Source organism: Chaetura pelagica, unplaced genomic scaffold (genome assembly GCF_000747805.2).
Source record: "Chaetura pelagica isolate M959 unplaced genomic scaffold, ChaPel_1.0 scaffold166, whole genome shotgun sequence".
NCBI classification, from domain to species: Eukaryota; Metazoa; Chordata; class Aves; order Apodiformes; family Apodidae; genus Chaetura; species Chaetura pelagica.
The window spans coordinates 350174-370324 of record NW_009953758.1 but is presented as its reverse complement, the minus strand read 5'-3'; the positions used below and the strand labels follow the sequence as shown (position 1 = coordinate 370324).

Here is a 20151-nt window from a genome sequence, read left to right as displayed (position 1 = left end):
GGAATGAATGTAAAAAAAAATAAATAATAAATTAAGAGTAAGCCTTGAAAGTGCTTTTAAGCTGCTGGAGAAAGGATGACATTGAGAACCTGGTGGAATGATTGCTACAGCCAGTTCTTTAGTACCAGTATTCCTGTGTCTGCTCAGACAGCAAATAGTGCCACCAGAGGAGGTGCCAACTGTAATTTACTAGACCAAAAGGTAAATGTATATCCTAAGACTTTATATTTTACCAAATCCATTTTTCCTCAAACAGCTAGAGCTCTTTGCGACCTGCGGGAGGCATACCACCATCTCAGCATAGCCCTGACAGGAGACAACTGCTGTGCACCACCTAAGCCTAACTGCTGTACACCACCTAACCCTTATTTTCATCCATAGCCACTTCTTTTTCTGTGTGGAATAAGAAGCTGCTGTGTAGGATGAAATGCAATTTATCTTTTCAATACTTAGAACCATCTTAATTTATTGCAATCTGCTCATTATGAAATCTGTTATCACTGCTGAAATTTTACACCAACAATTGCACAAGTAAAAGAACTGAGAATGAGTATTACTTAAGTTTCACATCTTCAGTAAATAATGCTTAAAAATAATCTCCTTCATCTGAATGTCTTGCAGTGGTATAGACTACACATGTGCCTAGCATGTATGTAGGTTCAAAAAAAGCTCTAGAAAACATTTCAACATTAGCTACACATCTCACTTTTCTCATGAGAAGTGTATTTTAAAATAAGCTCAGTTATGAACAAGAGTTTCAAAAAAAACAGTAGCTCCAAACTACAACCATACTTCTGCCTTCAATCAACCAGGTCTTCCAGAACAGACTGCCCCACCTGACACACCGTGGAAAACCAACACTGTGACAATAAACTGACTTCTAGAGAAAAAGCTACACATTAATGTCCCTTCCCTCTATCCAAAATATAGGCTGTGGCATGTCCAATACACATCAATTTCCATTTGATTGCACAGCTGCAAATTGAAGACTTAATTACAAACAACATCATCAATAAACACTGTCCTGTAGGAGTTCCAGAAGTTCTGCAAGACTTTTAAAACAAAGAATGAAAAAAATCAACAGAGGAATACAGAAATGGAAACACCACATATGAAGATGGTGACTAGCAACATCACCCTTTACATAACTCACGGAAAGCCCTAGTTGTCAAAAGCCAGGTTTATAAGGCCTTTGTTTTTCAGTCTCTGTTGCTAGTAAGACTGCATCCTCCATACATGATTATAAAATGGAGGAAGGTATTAATTGATAGACTGCACTTGCTCATCCAGAACTTCAACATCACATTTACAAGGACCTATCTTTTGTATCAACCTATGATTTTGGTATGAGACAAATACAGACCAATAACATTCTTGAAAAATTTTCAATGAGCCATTTTAACTATTGCCAATCTATTACCAGAAATCATTTAACAGCTCATCTCTAGACAAGGTGACTTGTGTAGAAACCAACACAAGATCTGAAAAGATATGTAACAGAATTGCCCACTACAGATTCTGTACAAGTCTAAAAAAGGTAATACGGCTCAAAAAGAAATTACTCTATGGCACATATGGCTATAACATATATCCTGTGAAGGGGAAACCAAAAAAATAAATATTTTTCTTTGAAGGAAAAGAGAACTCCCTTTGCCCTGTGTGTCTTTTAATCAGTCCCAAACCACCTCAGGAAGCCTGGATGGTTGGGACTTCAGCTGAAGAGCTGAACCATGCTACTGACACTGACAGAGTGAAGAGGGTTATGATGCTGCCACAATCAAACCATCAGAAAAGCCCAATTTTGGTCTCAATGTTTCACTTCTTCATGCTGCACAATTTGTAGCAAGAACCATATACGGTAGGTAACAGTTGGCTTGGACATCAGACGGATTTGCCACTAAAAACATTCTCCCTTCTTTAAAGGAATTTTGACAATTTATTTCAATTAGTTCTTGCCTGTAAGCAGCAACTTTCTGTATCTTACAGCCAAACTACTGAAAAGAATGGCTGAAATACATCAATCCACTGTTTAAGATGCAGATCAATGCTGTAATCAAATCCTTCATAGAGAGGTAACATAAAGAAATTCTAAAAGGAAAGAAGAAGCATTAATCCAAAATGTTAATGTCTTTCCATTTTCTTTCTGAAACAAAGCAGAAAGCCAAAAGTACAGCGAACAAAGAGCCCACATGAAGCTACTCGGCACCAATGCAACCATTCGACTTTGCAATACCTTTCATTGCAGCTTTACAGTAGTACATTTCTGCCTCTGTTCTCTTCCAACTCATCTTCCATCTCAGATCCAAAGATCACAGGTTGATGGTACAGACAGCACCTCATATATGCTGCTCCCAAGTCCTCCCAACCCAGCAATGCTTTGTTATTATCACGTTGCTATTGTCTTCCTCATCAAGTCTATGTTCTGCAAACAAGTCTCTGATTAAAGCCAGACAAGTCGGCTTAATAACCAGTCATTAGCACCTGATTTCAGGTGCTGCCTGCATAACACTTGATTTTCATTACTTTTACTATATTATAGCAATAATGTGTTGCCCTCTTCAGCACTGCTTTTGGGATGAGTGAAACCAGCAAGCAAGTCCTCATAAGATGAAATAAGCCTTAAGCTTGAGTTAGTACAACCGTGAAAAAAATTAGAATAACAAACTATCAAAATAGTAGAGAGGAAGCGTTATTAGAAGCAACAATGCTACTTTTCAAAGCACTGTACATGGATCAACATATATTCTATGCATACCCAAAACATACAACTGTTTAGCTTCCTCCCTGTGATTTAAAAATATAAGTTATTGCTGCTGGAGGGAAGCTAAAGAAATTATAGTTATGTACACAAAACAACCAAGTATTACTGGTACTCTATTAGTCAAGCTACAGAATGTATTTGTATTAAAGTGACAAGATACAAAATGAGCACTAAGAATCCAAGAAGCAATGTCTGAACAAATGCAACACAAATTCATGTCTTGCATACAAATCAGTTTAGATACAGTTTCAAAATACTTCATATGCTTTCTGGCATGACAATATTCTTATACAGCAGCATCTCCAGAACAACTCAATTCATCATGTTTTCAGATCCTTGGAAACCTAAGACAGTGTGCATGTATAAACATCTTTCTGTTTAAAATTTCATTATCAATACCAGGCCTGGAAAAGGCAACCAAAAATTAGTTTTAACTATAAATTAATATAAGTTTTTGTCCAAGAGCTGCTAGAGAGAAAAGGTTAAAAAAAAAATAAAAACAACCTCCTAGTAAATTTTTACAAGAAACATCACTAGTATAAGTTAAAACATCAACAGACTACTTGTGAGATCACACACTGGAAAGTCTAAATCTGCCAATCCACCCAGGAAACACTTGTCATACTTCAGGCACTACAAGCCATGCATACACACAGAGTGGACACCTTCACAGCCAAAACCAAAAACCACACCACAGATATCCCCTGGACTTTGTGCTACTAGGGGAAAAATAACCCAAACCACATGCTTTACTGAAGTGCAAGTCAAGAGGAGGCTGTCCCTGTCTGGCAGGTTTCCTGGCTCTCCACCAGCCCAACCAGCCCAGGGCACAACAAAAGGACTGTTGTTCTAAGCCAGCACCAGGGCAGCAGCTGAACCAGTTGGCCCAGTACCCTACCATGGTCTGTGGGACTTCAAAGACTGGTTGTTACCTGAGCAGACAATTAGGATGTGTTGGTGTAGAGTTACAAATTCTAAGAGGTCACTCACAGATGAATTTTATTACTGCAGTACAACCTCATTTTAAAGCAGTATTATTGGCTCCTTTGTGAAACTAGCTTTCAGATTCTCTCCATATCTAAAGAAATAACTACACCATTGTCATCTTTTGTATCAAACTTATTGTAAAATTGAAGTGCAGTTTGTGAGAGGAGAAAAGTAGCTTTAACACACATAAAACTTAATTTCAGTTTGTAAAGGTTAGATGCGATGGTTCTTTCACTTAAAAATCCAGGTTACCGTAACTGAGAAGCTGATGAGGAGGAAGGGGGTGAGCAGCTAAAAAGTAATTAGTAAAGACAAAATCGCACCCTACTGTCATCAAAGGCACTCAAGCCACACCAATAAAGTACAATATTCCCTTCAGAAAGTATAATCAGTACAATCTTTTGCATAGAAACAAAAAAGGTGATAACAAATTAAAGCTTATCAGCTTTGTACATATGCCTCAAAAAACAACTCAAAGCATACCTTCTCACAAAGAAACCCAGTTGCGCCTTCTTCTCTCAAGACACTGCCCATGTCAAAACTACATACACAAAGAAACCCAGTTGCGCCTTCTTCTCTCTTCAAGACACTGCCCATGTCAAAACTACATGACACTGACCTACTCATCAACTCAAACCCCATAGCGCTATCACAGGAGGACTATTTCCTCTCTTGGTAATACTGTCCCCAAGATTAAGTTTCTTCCTTTAACTACCAATTCCTAATGCGAAAGGCAAAACTACTCAAGATAGACATGCAGCAAACAAAAATAAGGCCAAGATGTCAAGACACCCCTATATCATATCAGTCTTTTATTCAAATAAAGATAAAAAGTTCTTGGATGACCAGATTAGACTTCTTATTTCTACACTAACTCTTTGCAAGGCTTCAGTAAGGCTAAAGAGCACTCTCTAATCAGAGATTAGCTGGAGTCAGCTATTTTGAAGAGTCACATACTCAAGTCACACAGTCTTATGTCAGGCCTTCACCCAGTACTAGGGAGTTCACAGAGACTGTCTCTGGCCAGCTGTAAAACATGCAAAATAGAGTTACGTGGCTTTATTTTTGCTCTGTGGCAAAATGCAGACCTTGTGTAGATTCCTATTTCTACCAAATGGGAAAAACACAGGAAAACTTGGTGTTATGAATGATATTGGAAAAAAAAAAAAAAAATAAATAATCAGGAAAACAAAGTTGGTAACACCATCAGTATATAAACCCGCATATTTTCCTATTTTCAAGATCTACATTTTATCTTGGTTGAAAAACAACTTCATTTTCCTAACTTCTAAGGGAACTTGAAAAACTATTATTCTATGACTCAGGTGCTTAATACAAAGTTTCAAATAAAAATACAGAAACTCAGAGATTTAGAAAATATTTTTTGTGCTTTTCCTTTATTCCAGCACATGCTTTCACATGTAGGATCATTCCCCTGTATGATCTTCAACAGGACCAAGAAGCACCAAGCTAGGGCACTTAACTTCCAAATGCTGCAAAACAAACTGGAATGCAACCATGAAAAAGCAAATTTTGTTTGCAAACTACCCTATCAGGAACTCAGCCACTAGTTTAACAACATTAGGGTCATACTTAATCATCTTAACTCATGTAAGCATTAATATAATTATAAAACCCAAGAGAGGAAACATTCTTGTGCTTAAGAGGAGCATTTGCTTATCCATCTTGTTAAACTGAACTGAAGCTTTTCAGTGATGCTGTTTAAGGAAGGTCATCTTTAGGACTTCTGCCTTTTTTTTTTTCTTTTTAAGACATGAGAGATTATCTTACTGAAACTCACTTGGGTCCAAAACACTTTTTAATGGAGCAATTTTCTTTTTTTTTTATTCTAAAACTACATTGTGGCACTTGAGATTAAATTAACATAAATAAAAGATAAGTGTACGCTTTCTTCCTTTTTCTTCTCTTACACAAATCATTAGGATAGATAGAACGTCTCTATCTGTCTTTACAAGACTGCATCCTAAGAGTTCCCAGAATCATTACCACCATAGTTCAGCCTTAGCATTGTAGTTTAAGAACGTAACTACTCACTCCTGGAAAACATGCTAATAAAAAAAAATAAATCATAAATTACACTAAGTAAAATATCTTACACCCAACTCAAAAGGATTTAATATACTCATACCAACATCAGAGCTACGTTCAGCTGCAGTAAATCTCAACACATAGGAAAGCACTATTTTTCACAGCATTCATTAATATGTTACTGTGATCACAGGAAAGTAAGTTCAACTTGCTTTCTCCTACTAATTAAAAAGGCAAAGAGCAATAAGCAAAAAGACAAGCTATGAGTAAGATTAAGAGAGAAATAAACCAGATGACATGGGAATACAGTTATATATTTGTAAGTCACTCCTAAATTATGAAGAAAGAAGATTAAATGGTTTTCATTTGCCCTATAATCAGTGTTCTTTTAGAAAAGAGTTTTCAGATATTTTTATGGAAAGTGGATTGTGAATTCTAATTAATATATAGCTGTAAGCTGGGATCCTCTGTCATACAATTAATCTTAAATCCAACATCTAGCCAAGCAGGGTACAGATGGAGCTAGACAGATGTAATTACAAAGTCCATCAGCAATAAGCCATTGGGAGCGGCTGCAGGCTTTCCTGTATTTTGACTTCGTACTGGGTAGTATTTTTGTCAAAATACAGCAGGAAGACTACTGTGATACAGTCACAGCACTTAATCTTAGCTCTAGTTTGCATCACATATTTTGAGGCACTAATTTTGAGAGTAAGAACAATTGCACTCATATCTCTGCAGGCTGCACCGTGTAACAGAGCGCTGGAGTATTTACTGTATTCCCAATTTCATTTCTGTCCCTTGGGATGAACTCCATCCTTCTCTGGTCTAAACTTTAACTGTGAAGGTGCGTTTTGCCACCATTCTGAACCTATAAAGTAGGATTAATTGTTGCAAAACCACCATTTTTAACATAAATTCCAAGAAAAATAAGATGTAACTTGACAAGTCATTTATGTTTTTGGAATGCATTATCTACTATGCCAGTGTTTATATTCACATGTTAGTTTCCTCTGAATGACTGAAAACCTCCCCAAGTCTTCAATGCTGTCTATATAGTCCATGCTTTCATGGAAAAAAAAGCATTTTTTTGCCTATTTTGAGAAGAGACAAACCTAAGAATCAACTTTTGCACATGAAAATGAACTGACATCTTTACTCAGACTAAGAGGACAAATTTTGCAATTCTATGTCTAAGCATGGTACAGCAATGATAACTTTTCTTATTTCCTATTTTCTTACAGCATCAGCATGGAAGAGGAATATAGAATAGCAAGGCACATGACAGCTAGTTTGACAATTTCCACCAACTGCAAACCCATGAACATGTTTTCTGCTTAGTGTCTGAAAACAGTATTAAGATTGCACATTTTTACTGTTAATGCATTTCTATTGTGTATCTGCAAGCAGTATTTGAGCACAGCAAAAAGAGTATTAGACTTTTCTATAATGCAGTCAATTCACATTCCATTATCATATGTGAGCCATTAGCATATCTGAAAGTAGCAGCAAAGATTATCAGTAAATTTGCATTAAACATTTTACTGCGGTTAGCCCACCCAAGCTGGGGAAAGCAAATCCATGTATCAAGCACTGGAAAGGGCTTTTTGTAGGACTTTACCCAACAACTGAAAAACTAATCACAAAACAGACTTAGGTAAGGGAAGACAAATCTAGTAAAATGTTCAGTGGCAAATTCTTAATTTTAGGGTCCTGATCTGACAAATTTAAGCACAAAAAAGTTGATGGTATTCATACACATTTTTGCTTACGGCTCACTGCATATGTGAGCATGACCAAGCCCTGGACCTAGGCTCAACAAACATACTTACTTTCCATTTTTGTGTTCAAACCAATATGCCAAAACCAGGTGTATTTTACTAGAGTGGCAACAACTAGATTACTGGTAAAAGAAGCTTTTTATAACACTTCTTATATGTGACAGAGAATTCTTTATGCTAACTAAATACTAGTAAGGATAATTCCAGCTCACTTTATTGATTTTGTACCAAAGCAAACAGGGAATGCTCACAAGCACCATAGCAGAGTAAGTTCAAAAAGTTTGCTCTCCCTTCTCTCAGCCACCCACTCCACTTCTCAGCCCAAAATCACTATGAAGCTAATCATTACTCCACCCATGCTACAAAGCTGAGACCCTCAAGCCCAGCCTTCCTAGCTTGCTCTCTTCTGACCCAGAGCTCCCAGACCACCTGAGTTGCAAGGCAGGTTGAAAACAGTATTAAATCCTACCACCAACCCAAGCTCTGCAAACAAGCTCAGGACCTAAGCAAGCATATATAATTGCCTGTAATCTAGTTTTCTTCTCCTTAGAGAGCACCATCTGATTTTCATGATGGAGTCCTTGTGATGAGTTGCCTCATACTTTATTAACAACACATTATTCACATCCTGCTCTGAACATGCATCATTTTCCCTCTTCTCCATGGCACAAGTCCTCAAATCCTCCAGAAGTGGTCATTCCAGTAACAGCATTCTCACTATTACTTCAGCAAGGTTTATTCCAAATTTTTGCAGCAGGAAAACTAAAGCAGAGTAATTTTAAACACCAGTAACGGTGGATGTTCAGCTTAGATGCACAGAAAATTGTTGAAATGAAATTATACAGAAAGCTGTATGGAAAGGTTCCCTTTAAAAGGCCACTTTTTAGCAGGACTATTTGAAGCCGAAATTGTTGCAGAGTTTTTATACTAGCGTGAAATGAGCATTCTTAGCTTAAGTATTAGCAGATGCACTCTTAATGAAGCTTTTAAAGAACACAGAAGTGTCTAGAAGACTCAAAAGCTTTTCCCTGTGATGGTAAAAAATGCAGATATGCACTATATCTGATAGAGACAACAGAATGAAACTTTCAAGATCTCAGAGTTACTTTATTTGAATCCTGTTCTTGATTTGAGAAAGCTTATGGGGAGTATTTCATTATTCTAAGAAATCCATAAAAAACCTGCAAAGTACTTGCTTTGAAGTAAGTTTAAAAAAAAAACCCACATAATTTCAGTAAGGTCTATGATATGAATAAACATTTTGACAAACCTGAATTTTATGTTCAGAAGGCTGCAGATGTACTTATTTATAATGCACTAATTTACAAAGAAAAAAAAAACACAACAACAAAACACAACAACAAAAACCCCAAAATGATCACCTGTTGGAACAGAAAGACTGACTTCCTTAAATGACTTTTGTACTGCATCATAAAACTCAAGAAAAAGTTTCTTTCTTCAAGTTTCTTTTTGGAAAAGTCTAGCCATCAGTGTACTTTTGAATTCAATAGCCAAACACACTGACTGCTTTGCTAAAAGTGTCACATCTATTTCCTTTCTTTACAAACGCTCAGAACAACTTTTCTATCCAGCATAACTTCAGAACATCAGATACCTGTGCTTTGTGTAATTTTGTAAAACCAGAGTTTATTTAATTTTGAGAAAAAAAGTTAAACCAATCTTTATTCTGAGTCTCACTGAAAAAAAAAACAACAAAAAAACATAAAGGAATTTCTTATGGGACTACAGAGTTACTTGTCCTACTAGCACTTTCTTACATGTTTATCTTCTACGAAGTGAAAGGAAGAATCACAGAAGTGGCTTCTTTAGTGTACAATGTTATACAATATCTCACCATAATTAAAAGCTCCATTTAGATCATGCTGCTGGGGACTGGGGGGTAGAACAACAAAAATACATTTAGATTGAAATTCTGCAGTATTAAACAAGATTAAAGAATTAAATTAAAACAGTATACTCCATTTCATCACCTTTTAAGACATGCAAGGCTCTGTGTGTGCGTTAGTGCATATACGTAACAGGTCCCCTAACAATACTCTCAGGGAAGGACCCGAGTGCTTGGTGGGGAAATCTGAGAAGCCTGTCTTCACTATACACCCGTGGCAAACTGAAAAACACGAGGACAGCAGAAAATAGAGAACAGAGATTAACTAGCCAAATTAGATTCTCCTCCATAACCTAACAAAGTTCTATTTAAATAATTAAGAAAATTAAGAATACTCTTAGTAATTCTCTGAAACAGATCTAGAAAAGAAAGTATTTTTAACACTAAGAATTCCACAGAAAACGTGATATTAAGTAATGTCTGATATTAGATGGAATTAAACCAAAGGCCAAGATCTTATGATCTAACCTAAAAGGTCAGAAATCCTATTGCCCCAATGATCCAAAGTCACCTTCTCCCACTCTCGTAAAGACCAGGGAAGTTATGGCCATGGCAAATTTATTATCTTTCCCAGGCTATTATTTCACCACAATGTGCTATAAAATGGTTTTAGTGATTACTGTGGGTTAATGCCTTACACAGTAACAATAATGTGTGCAATCATACTTCATCTTAAATACACTGCACGAATAAGCAAAATTGTTTTGATATGAGAGAAAGAATAGGTCTTCAAAAGTCTTACCTACTTTCAATTTAAAGATTCCCTTGCCCCTAAAGTGTTTTTTCATTACTAAAGCAGCATGTATTATTTTTTTTTATGCATGAACGTACATATATAACTGCATTTGATGAGACTAATTCATACAACATTTTATGCGCGTTCCCTACATCAGCTACTACAACCATCAGATAGGGTCTGGCTTGTGTTCATGAGAAAGCTCAACAGACTCAGAGCAAAACCAATAAACTTGACACTGTATTCCTCCAATGCGGAGATGCAGAAGAACTAAAAAAGAACTTAACTTCCCAGAGATGCTGAACAACATGCAGTTTAGCACCCTGAAATTCCTTACACAGGAGCAGACTGTATAGCACAGTACATGCAGCAAACTGCTTATCACTGTAGCCAGGGAATAGCTACACTTCAACCCTTACAGTTTCACCAATCTGTCTACACCTTCTGGCTATCACTAGAAAGGGGGAAATCAGGGATGCCAAAAAAGTAAAATTTCTGGACAAAATTCATACCGACCACCTAGATTTTTGCAGCACTTAATGTATTTGCTATAACTGGCTCCAAAATTAAATAGAACTTTCACATGCTAGACAGTATAATGGGATACTCCCTGACAAATGAAATTTTATCTAAGTCATGTACGCACACATATAACTGAAAATCAACTCGGACAGAGATAGAAAAACAGCTTTATATTTACAGATTTTGTTTTCTTCCAGTCCAGAACGTTACACGCAGGTTTCAGCCAAATAGCACTTAAAAAACAGGACTGCCACCAGCTTTGCCAGATTAAGATTTCCTTTATTATTTACTGATTTTCATATTAATACCAAGACTGTTGACATCCTACCAAGTCCCAAAATCCCAACGCAGAAAGTATCCCTGACCTCAGTATCCAAAACTGCTTCTTAGCATTATCGAGGAATGTTTTCTTGCTCAGGCAAAACACTGCTCTGCCACTTGCAGCAATGCAGCCCACAAAATACTCCTGACTACTGCCAAGATGTCAGAAACTTAAGAACGGATCATGAACAGATGAATATATTCAAAGTATCAGCTAGTGTAGTGTATCTTCAACGGACACATCTTCAAGACTAGTGATTTAGTATAACAGCTCACTAAATACCTCACAGTTCATGTCTGCAATCTATATAAGTCAGTTTAATGTTACTAAATGAGGGGGCGTGGGTTTTAACCCATTAAGACAGACTAATCTGACCCTTAACCTAAAGTAGTTGTCAATAAATCTTACAAAAACTGTCCTTTCCTAATATGCCCTATTGGCAACTAAAAGCCTTAGAAATTTAAATTTATTGAGAAAAAAAAGGAAAAGCTCCCTGTACTCTGCCAAAGCAGCAAAGGAAAACTGTTTTAGCATATAAAAATAGAGAGGAAACAAACAGGCAGTCTAAGTATCCCAAGGATTACTGACACAGAAAGTGGAAAAGGGGCTGAACAAGAAAATTGTATTTTTAATACTCCTTTCTGTTAAAAGGAAAAAAAAAATACCAGCACTTAAAGGTGAAAACAATATTACTGAAAGTGAATTCCCTCTTGAGAAAAATGCTTTTGTATTTTTGAGGGGCTTTACTACTGCTTTTTTTTTTATTTCATTATTTCTAAAATTTGAGTTTTATATATATAGCTCATTTTACACCTAGCCAACTAATGAATTACATGATGGAGCAGCTGACAAGCCAATTCAGCAATTACAAGGGAAAGCCTACTGTAGTTTAAGACTTGTTTAGGTTTTTTGTTGTATTTTTTGTTTACAACTTAAGCTTTTTCTGTTATTTTTAACCACACCTACTTCAGTCAAATGGCAAAAGAGCAAATCTGTCAGAAATACAACACGCCCTACCTTCAATTAAAGGTTAAGTGAGCTCTCCAAAAAACCCATCACTCTCTCTTAGAGAAGCACTGAGAAAGGAAAACACAGACTAGACGTTCATTATTATTTTAGAGATTAAGAAGTTAATAACTGAATAATTTCAATGTAGTGATGCATATAGCCTTAAAAAAAAAAAACCTTTAAAGAACCTGATTTCACCACCGTTACAGACACACTCACTTGTACACTACCTGGAAAACACAACATCTAAATGCAAAGTAGGCCTTGAAAATAACTGCAAAAGTTACAAGATCATATATGAATTGTTTAAGAGAACTTCAAAGCTGCGTAACAAGAAGCTTTCCTGAAATAAAGAAGTCACTAAAACCACATCTGTCGATCTCCTGTCAACTTCTAGTCGAAGAACTCCCAACAGCTCAATCAACCCCTCTTTCTGCAAGAATAATAAGCATAGAATTATATTTATCTCCTTTATTTTTTCTGTTTCTTGTGTATTTGTTTCTCTTGTGGATAGTTTTCTCCTGTTGTATGCTTTCATACCCTCCTAAGGAGGGATAATTTACTACATCAACTTTATTTCCCCAGTCAAAAATTTCTGATGCTTTTAAGGAAAATCATACATAAACACACTTGATTGTCTCAGAAAGAAAGAATATACTTGAAAACCATGGATTGTCATGCAATAACATCAACAAGGACATAGGTCACCTGTATCAAGTGAGTCTAGAATTCCAACTACATTTTACATCAATCCTCAAGGAAAATACCTCTTCCTACACTACAGCTGTGTTTTCCCACACAAACTCCATTTTGAGCACTACTGAGAAGCAAACAGCCATCAGCCTCACAAACTGAGGGCCAAGCTCACAACCAGTACTTTAATAATGACACTGTCTAATCCAAAAAGTTTAGCATACAACGCCTGGATCCTGCCAACACATGCCTAACCTGATGCATATAAACGGGGATTACTCACATGCTGGAAGGTAAGTGCATGAATAATAAGTATGTTCATTAATCAGCAATTCTGTGCAGGTAGAACAAAAAGCCAAGGTGAAAGGAAAGGGGGAACAAGAAGCAAGAAAGCTGTCACTAGGCATATTAATAACAGTAAGAGTGAATACACCCAATTGTATTTTTAGGAAAGTTAATTACCAATTATGTAAAAAGCCTGCCAAAAAAAACCCCTTAGACTGACCCTCTTTACCCAATCTGCCAACTCTTCAGCTGAAACACTTAATGGTTTTACATTTTTGTTTGCTTGCTTTCTGCAGCTACAGTTGCGTGCCTGGAAAGCTTCTGAATCGGGGCGATATGGCCTACTTAAAATTCAATTACTTGATCAGCCAACTGGAAAAAAAAAATATTGGATTTTTCTAAAACACAAACAACAGATCTCCATAACAAACTAATTAATGCTATGACCAAGCAAACTGCTGAGCAACTCAACACAGGAATTGTCAAATTAAAGGCTTTATAAGCTATGAGAAAGAAGGTAGGGGTAATACACATAAAATGGCCTGCTCTCAACTTCCTCTCACATAAGCTTTGGTAACAAAGGCCTTCAGCTGTAGTAAGTTACTCTTACATAGTGACATTGCCCAGTAATCATACCTTGTCAAGAAAAACATGCTTACGTGTTCACCCCAGGTGGCCAAGTGCTTCCGTGAACTTCAAGATCCACCAATCTTATGTAATCTGTCTGCTATCACCAGCTTCTCAAGTCTGCAAAGGGTGCCCTGCAGAGATCAGACTCCTCTTGCACAGTAGCTTACATCAGAAGTTCCCAAATTTAACTTTGTTACCTATACAGCAAGAGATGCTGGTATTAACACTTACCACCATGAACACACCTGCCAGCCCACAACCTGTGGCGTGCAAGCATACAAATATACCACTTATACAGCAAACACTGTATGCTGGGTATTTTGAACTCATTTCTAAACAACAGTACTACGGCGACATCTTGAACTAATACATGAGACTAACACTAAGAACGCCAAAGTGTGGACCTTTTGGAAGAGCCAGGCTCCAACAATCAAGATGCACTAACAACATTTATGTCTTCAGGGCACAGCACCCGTCTTCTATGCTTTCATTAGAAAAATATTGTTCAGCCTTCAGCCAAAGGTCAGTTGATGTGCCGTTTCCATCTCCTACATCAGGATGATTCAGTCCTAAATTATCACAGCTCACAGTAAAGCAGCTGGTGACTTGCATCTTGAAGGTCACAAATAATGTTTCAGCATTGACTAGTCAATATAATTTGGAAGTCTAGATGCCTGCACTTCTGTAGTGCAGCTCTCTTCATATAATGTTACATGCACTAACAAGTTTTGCCATCTCGATAAAAACAGAAACAGAACAAATAAACAGAAAAAAACAACCAACCAGGAACTAATTCCCTCACACTGTAACACCCAGAAAGTGCTGGGGATTGAATGGCTCTGAAAGATGAAGCCACTGTCATTGAGATTTTACAGCATAAGAAACTGTCAGGGGAAAAAAGTGAAAAGTAGGAATTTATCAAGACTTACTGGTATCTTTCTAATGACCAAGGTTTTGACTACGGAATCATAATACTGCAAAATAGTAATCAAAATAATAATCATGACTAAAGGGAGCAAGATAAAGGGTTAACAGGAGCAAAGGAAACTAAGAAGCAAACTGAAAGAAATAAAGATGGGAAAAAAAGCACAAAGTGTTAAAAGCAAGCAGCAAAGTAAAAAAACCAAACAAAACACAAAACAGCCAACAAAAAAAAAAACCAAAAAAACACCACCAAAAACAACAAACCCAAACAACAACAACAAAAACTTAGCTCAAATTACAAGCAGCTAACAGAACTGGAAAGCCCAAAGTCACTACCCAATGGTGGTGGTTGTGACCTTCACTAGATAGGCCAGAGGTCCAAAAAAACTCAGAGTAACCAACCCTGGTTAAAGCTACAAGACAACATGGAGACTGAGAATGGTAGTTAAATCAAGCTAAAGATCTGCAACCTCTTAGACAGGCCATCTTTAACTTTAACAGATGAATAAGGAGCAAACTACAGCAAGTTATTGGCTTTTCTTACTGATGATACCCGAAAGTGAAATACTTGCTTCTATTTCAGGATGCTTACAGAAGTTATAAGCTAAAAGAACCATTTAAAAATGTAGGTCTCTCTTTATTTCTGTAATTTTGTAAGACACCATGTGCTGTATATGTCCAAAGCAGCTCAACAGCTGTACGCACTGATACCACAAAACTTGTTACTGTTCATTTTATGCTGATGAAAACCATGTCCCCATGAGTTTACTGTGGCCAGCTTTCTTCCCATCCTCTCCCTAAGCACTGCAAAAATTTAATTCAGAACCACCACCCTTGGGATTTGTGAACTACTGAAACACATTTCCTTCTTTGGGATTGAGAGCCTGCCTCCACTTACTCTTAGACATTTCATTGGAAATACCCCTCCAGACACCTGCAGGAAACTTGCTGCATTTTTCTAGCCTGGCAATTCCAAGAGATACCATAAATCTGAGATCATCAGAAGATACAGGTACTACAAAACCAGCACTGGATATTTTATCATGTTTAATTACTGTTCAGCACTGCTGAAGACCTGCACTTCTCATAATGCAGCTTCTGAACACTGCCTGCTTTTTGATCTGCAGAATTTAAGAAATCCTGTAACAAGGCTTACAAAGCTACTCTGGGAACTAATAACAGGGCTGGAAAAACCCAGACATACTGCTCTACTTCTGCCACTCTTCAATTTTCAGCAACAGAAGGGAGTGTAAATTGTACTTAATTGCAAAATTGTCAGTTCAGTCCTTGAGTCAGTAAATTATACTTTTACAATTTCTCCTCATTCTCCCCTCTCTCCTTTGGCAGGGAAGGCACACTTCCAGCATTATTTCTCATCTTCTCAGAGCACTTGTACTCTCCTAGAGTAACCCCCTTTCTTCTCACACGCTCCTACAGGACACCACATCCCACCACATCTCACAGCCTTTCTCCATAGAGTCCCTTGGCTCCTCACTAATTGAAGTTCTCACTCCTGCTCTGGAATCTGTGTACCTAAAAGTTTAATAGTTGTGAAACCAGCAGCAAAACTTTTTAAGCTCAACAGTCTACTCAGCTTGAGGATAAAGCACTATGAGCATCCCTTGTCAAAAAAAATTCTAAGCTTGACACCCAAACCTGCCTTGTTCCCACTTTTTTAATATCACAAAAATATAAGTATAAAGCTCAACGCTATCTGAAGTAGACAAAAGCCTACATAGTCTCATTAGATTTCTGTTTTAGCTCTTTAATTACAGTTAAAAGAAAATATACCTTTAATAGTACTTGTCGCAATGAAGTATCTTCCAAAGTTTTCTTGACTTGGGCACATTTTATGTCACAAACTCACATAGTATCAAATATAAGAACTAAATATTTGCTTAGCAAGGTATCTAAGAGACAACTGAATGCTCAGAGTCATTTACTTCTGTATTAGAAGGGATATGTTATTCTATCAGGATACAGGATTTAGCACATGCATGCTGGACATAATTTGGCAAATCAAGGATTTAATAATAATCTATCAGTTCACCCCAAAATAAATCAAATCACTTGGCACACTACTTATAAGTACTAGTCCCTGTGCAAAGTACCGGGAAATTTTACATCAGCCAGTCACTTTCACGTGGACAGAGCCAATTTCTGAGAGAATCATTAACACAAAAGTGAAATGTAGTAATCTGCAGTTTTGCTCAAGGAAGAACTAAAGTCTGTGAATGTGACTAAGTAAAACAGAGTAAATCGTGCTTTGTTTAGCTTCTGCTTTGAAAGAAGTTAAGTTTCCTTTTTGATTTTGCTCTGTTTACTAACACGATCAGGCGTAGTACTCTCAAATTATAAACAAGCGTCAAAAGATACATTTTATCAGAGAAACTCTCATCCACAAAACACCACATAGTTTTAGGTTTAAAATAAGCAATTAGAACCTACATTAGGAGACAAATACATTTAAAGAGGCAATGAACTGGGGAAAAATTTATAAGCTTCTTGTAAAGGAAAGAAAGTTATCCATGCGGGAAGTCTTTCGGCAGTCACTAGGACTCCAGCTCTTTCCCCTTAGCAATGAGACCAGCTGTTTACTTCCCTCCATGTTGGGCAGATAAATCCTTATAAAAGTGTCAGCTCTACACTGTCCAGCCAGCCACAAGAACTGTTGGTACAAATAACAGTCTGGATTTACGTATCACCTTTAAAGTCCAATAGGAGGTGATATTTAAAACGAGAAGGAAGAAAACACGAATTAAAACACAAAGTAATGGTACATGTTGCACACACTGTAATAGAGGGAGAATCACTTATATGCCAGTGCCCTGAGCAGACTGTATGCTGAATTCTGCAACTTGGAACAAAGTAACATTGCCAATCCCCTTCCCATTTCCCTTACAACAATGCCACACTGGAAGAAGAAATTAGCAAACACTACTACAAGAAGTTATTGGTTTAAAATTCTTTTCATCTCCAACAAGCATTCAGGACATGTACTTTGTGTTAGCCTGCCTCTTCCGAAAATACTACAATTAAATGTTCCACTGTAAACTGTCATTTTCCATATACTAATGGTAATTTTAAAAAATTTATTCAGCTGGACAGGTTAAATTAAAAGGATATTTAAGATAGCTTTTTTTTTTTGCCTTTACAAATAGAAACATCTTATGCAATAAACACTAAGAATTGTTTCACTTAAATATTTTAAATACAGAATCCAACAGTTCTCCCTACTACCATGTTTACATTTTGCTACTACACCCAAATAACAAAACGCAGCTTGACTCATCCGCCTTCAATATCCCCAGTGAAAACGAGTAAAACTCCTACATGGCACAAGAGGAGCAGATGCGTGGTCAGATTTCCTACAGGGAGCTTCTAGAGTAAAACCCAGTTACATTTGAAGACTGATAGAAACAAGACCGTTTCGACTGCAAACATTTACTCTTTCCATAACACATTCAGAACAAACTTGCACGTAGGCTGGGACTTTTCAGAGGTGTTCAGCAGCCTCATTACTAGTTACCACGAGACCTCCTCAAGGGAGTAAAGCTGGAGTACATACAACACTGTTTGAAGGCATAGGTCCTTCCTATGTGCATAAATGTTTATTCTTAGTCTTACTGTTGGTAATTGCCTGTGAACCAATCTGTAAACATGTTTATCACACAGGAAACAAAACCATAACTCTGAAAGTTAGCTCATTATTACTACTGATAAATGAAAGCAATAAAATTTTAATACCCATCACATCAGCAGAACATCCCTCCCCACAGAAATGTTAATTTTACTCTTATTTGCCCCATGAAAACATTCAGTCAAGGAGGATATAGTTCATTTTGCCAATCAAATTACTTCGCCCATGAGAGCTCAGTTTTGTGAGACATTCTGCAATTCGAACTTTTATTTCAAAAATAAAAACTATTACTATATCCAATGTCTACTTCATTTTTTCCTGTCATTCATGTTTTACATCTTTGTTTTTTAAGACAAGAGAATGTTAATAGCCCAGTATCCTTAATGCATCTTCTCAGTAAGACTAAGCATTAATCTAATAATACAAAAACATCATGCCCCATTCTGAAAGGCAGCGAATGCCTTCATCTCCCTTGATATCAGACCACGTAACATTAGAAGTGTTGAGGTTTATTGATCAGTCCATTCTTTCCCATCCTGTGAGGTTCTGCCATATATTCATTACAAAGGACCATACACTATAATGCACTGATATAAAACAAACAATACTAATGTATTTTTTTTTGTGCTTACCAAACTCATAGAATCAACCACATGATTCAAATAAGGGCAGAGCAGACAGTGCAACTGCACACGCTAGGATGGTTTTCCAGATGGACATGACTCTTAAAGGGTTTCCTTTTCTAAAATAAATGGTAAAGTTTATAAAAGCCAGGAAGCCTTCCCAGTGCAGTTCCTTACATACACAGGGAGCCATTCCGCAACTGCCAAATCTGGAAATAAAACCAAAGAAAGACCCCACATTTCTCAATCAGTCAACCTGGACCCACACTAGAAGAACACCTACACTTCAATGTTAAACCTTGACAATGTAACTTAGCAAACTACATATCCTAGTTAATTCCATTGAAGTATTTCTCATTGAGAAACAGCTGCACTTGCAAGGATCTGTATATCATCACCAAATTTTTTAAAAACTATTTTAACACCTACTTTTGTCCACATAAAAGTAGACTATGGCTTGCTTTGGGGTGGGGAGAACAGGAGAAGAGCCCTGGGTCAAAGCCCGACTTTGTTACGAAGGGTTTGCACACAAATTATTCTCGCCTGGATTTGCAGTTAAATCAACTGTGTTCCTGTTCTAACCACCAAGAACAGTTAAAATAATACGGCCTCAAACAAACACATGCTTGTCCAAAGAAAAATAATGACAATATTTATCCCAAGGCACATCTGCTGGAGCCCTGCCAGCCTCTTCCCGCAGACCGGCAGCAGAAGCGACTTTCGCAGTTATGCCCGGTCCAGACCCGATTGCTGAACACCACCGGGATCCCCGAGGGCCTCGGGGGAGGGAAACCCCCCTCGGGCCCGGTTTTCCCAAGCGCCCAGCAGCACCCGGCTCCAGCGGGTGGGAGCAACAGCAAGAACTAGGCTGGGGTGCCTTCTCCCAAAGGCACCGTATGGCATCCCGGGCACTTCCCTGGGACCAGCATCAACGTGCCCGAGAGAAGAAAGAAGAAAAGGGTCGGGAGCACAAAACACGAATTGAGAGCCCAAGCACAAACAGAGGAGAGTTCCCCCTCCTGAGCCCCGGAAAAGAAGGACCACCGGCCGCGGCCGCCCCACTCTCTTCCCACGTTCAGGAGGGGGCCCCCGAGGGGCCAGCGCTGCCCGGCCGTTCCCCTCCGGCCCCAGGGAAGATGGGCGGGGGCAGCCGCTTCCCTCCTCCTCCACCACCGCCGCCCCCCGGCCCAGCTGGGCCCTGCTGCACCCCGGGGCCCCCCGCCCCACTCACCGGCCGTCTCGGCGGCCCCCCGCGACCCCGCCCCCCCCCTCAGCGGGCAGAGT

The 20151-nt window shown here is 38.0% G+C and overlaps 1 protein-coding gene across 1 annotated transcript in view; it reads right to left on the bottom strand.

Moving 5' to 3' along the window:
- The window catches only part of DLG5 (discs, large homolog 5 (Drosophila)), a 100570-nt gene extending 81510 nt beyond the window's left edge, over positions 1-19060 (bottom strand). The window contains exon 1 of the mRNA XM_010000805.1: positions 19045-19060. Within this exon, the coding sequence (XP_009999107.1) occupies positions 19045-19060 (16 nt within the window). The remainder of the gene's footprint in view (positions 1-19044) is intronic.
- Positions 19061-20151: the final 1091 nt, after the last annotated feature.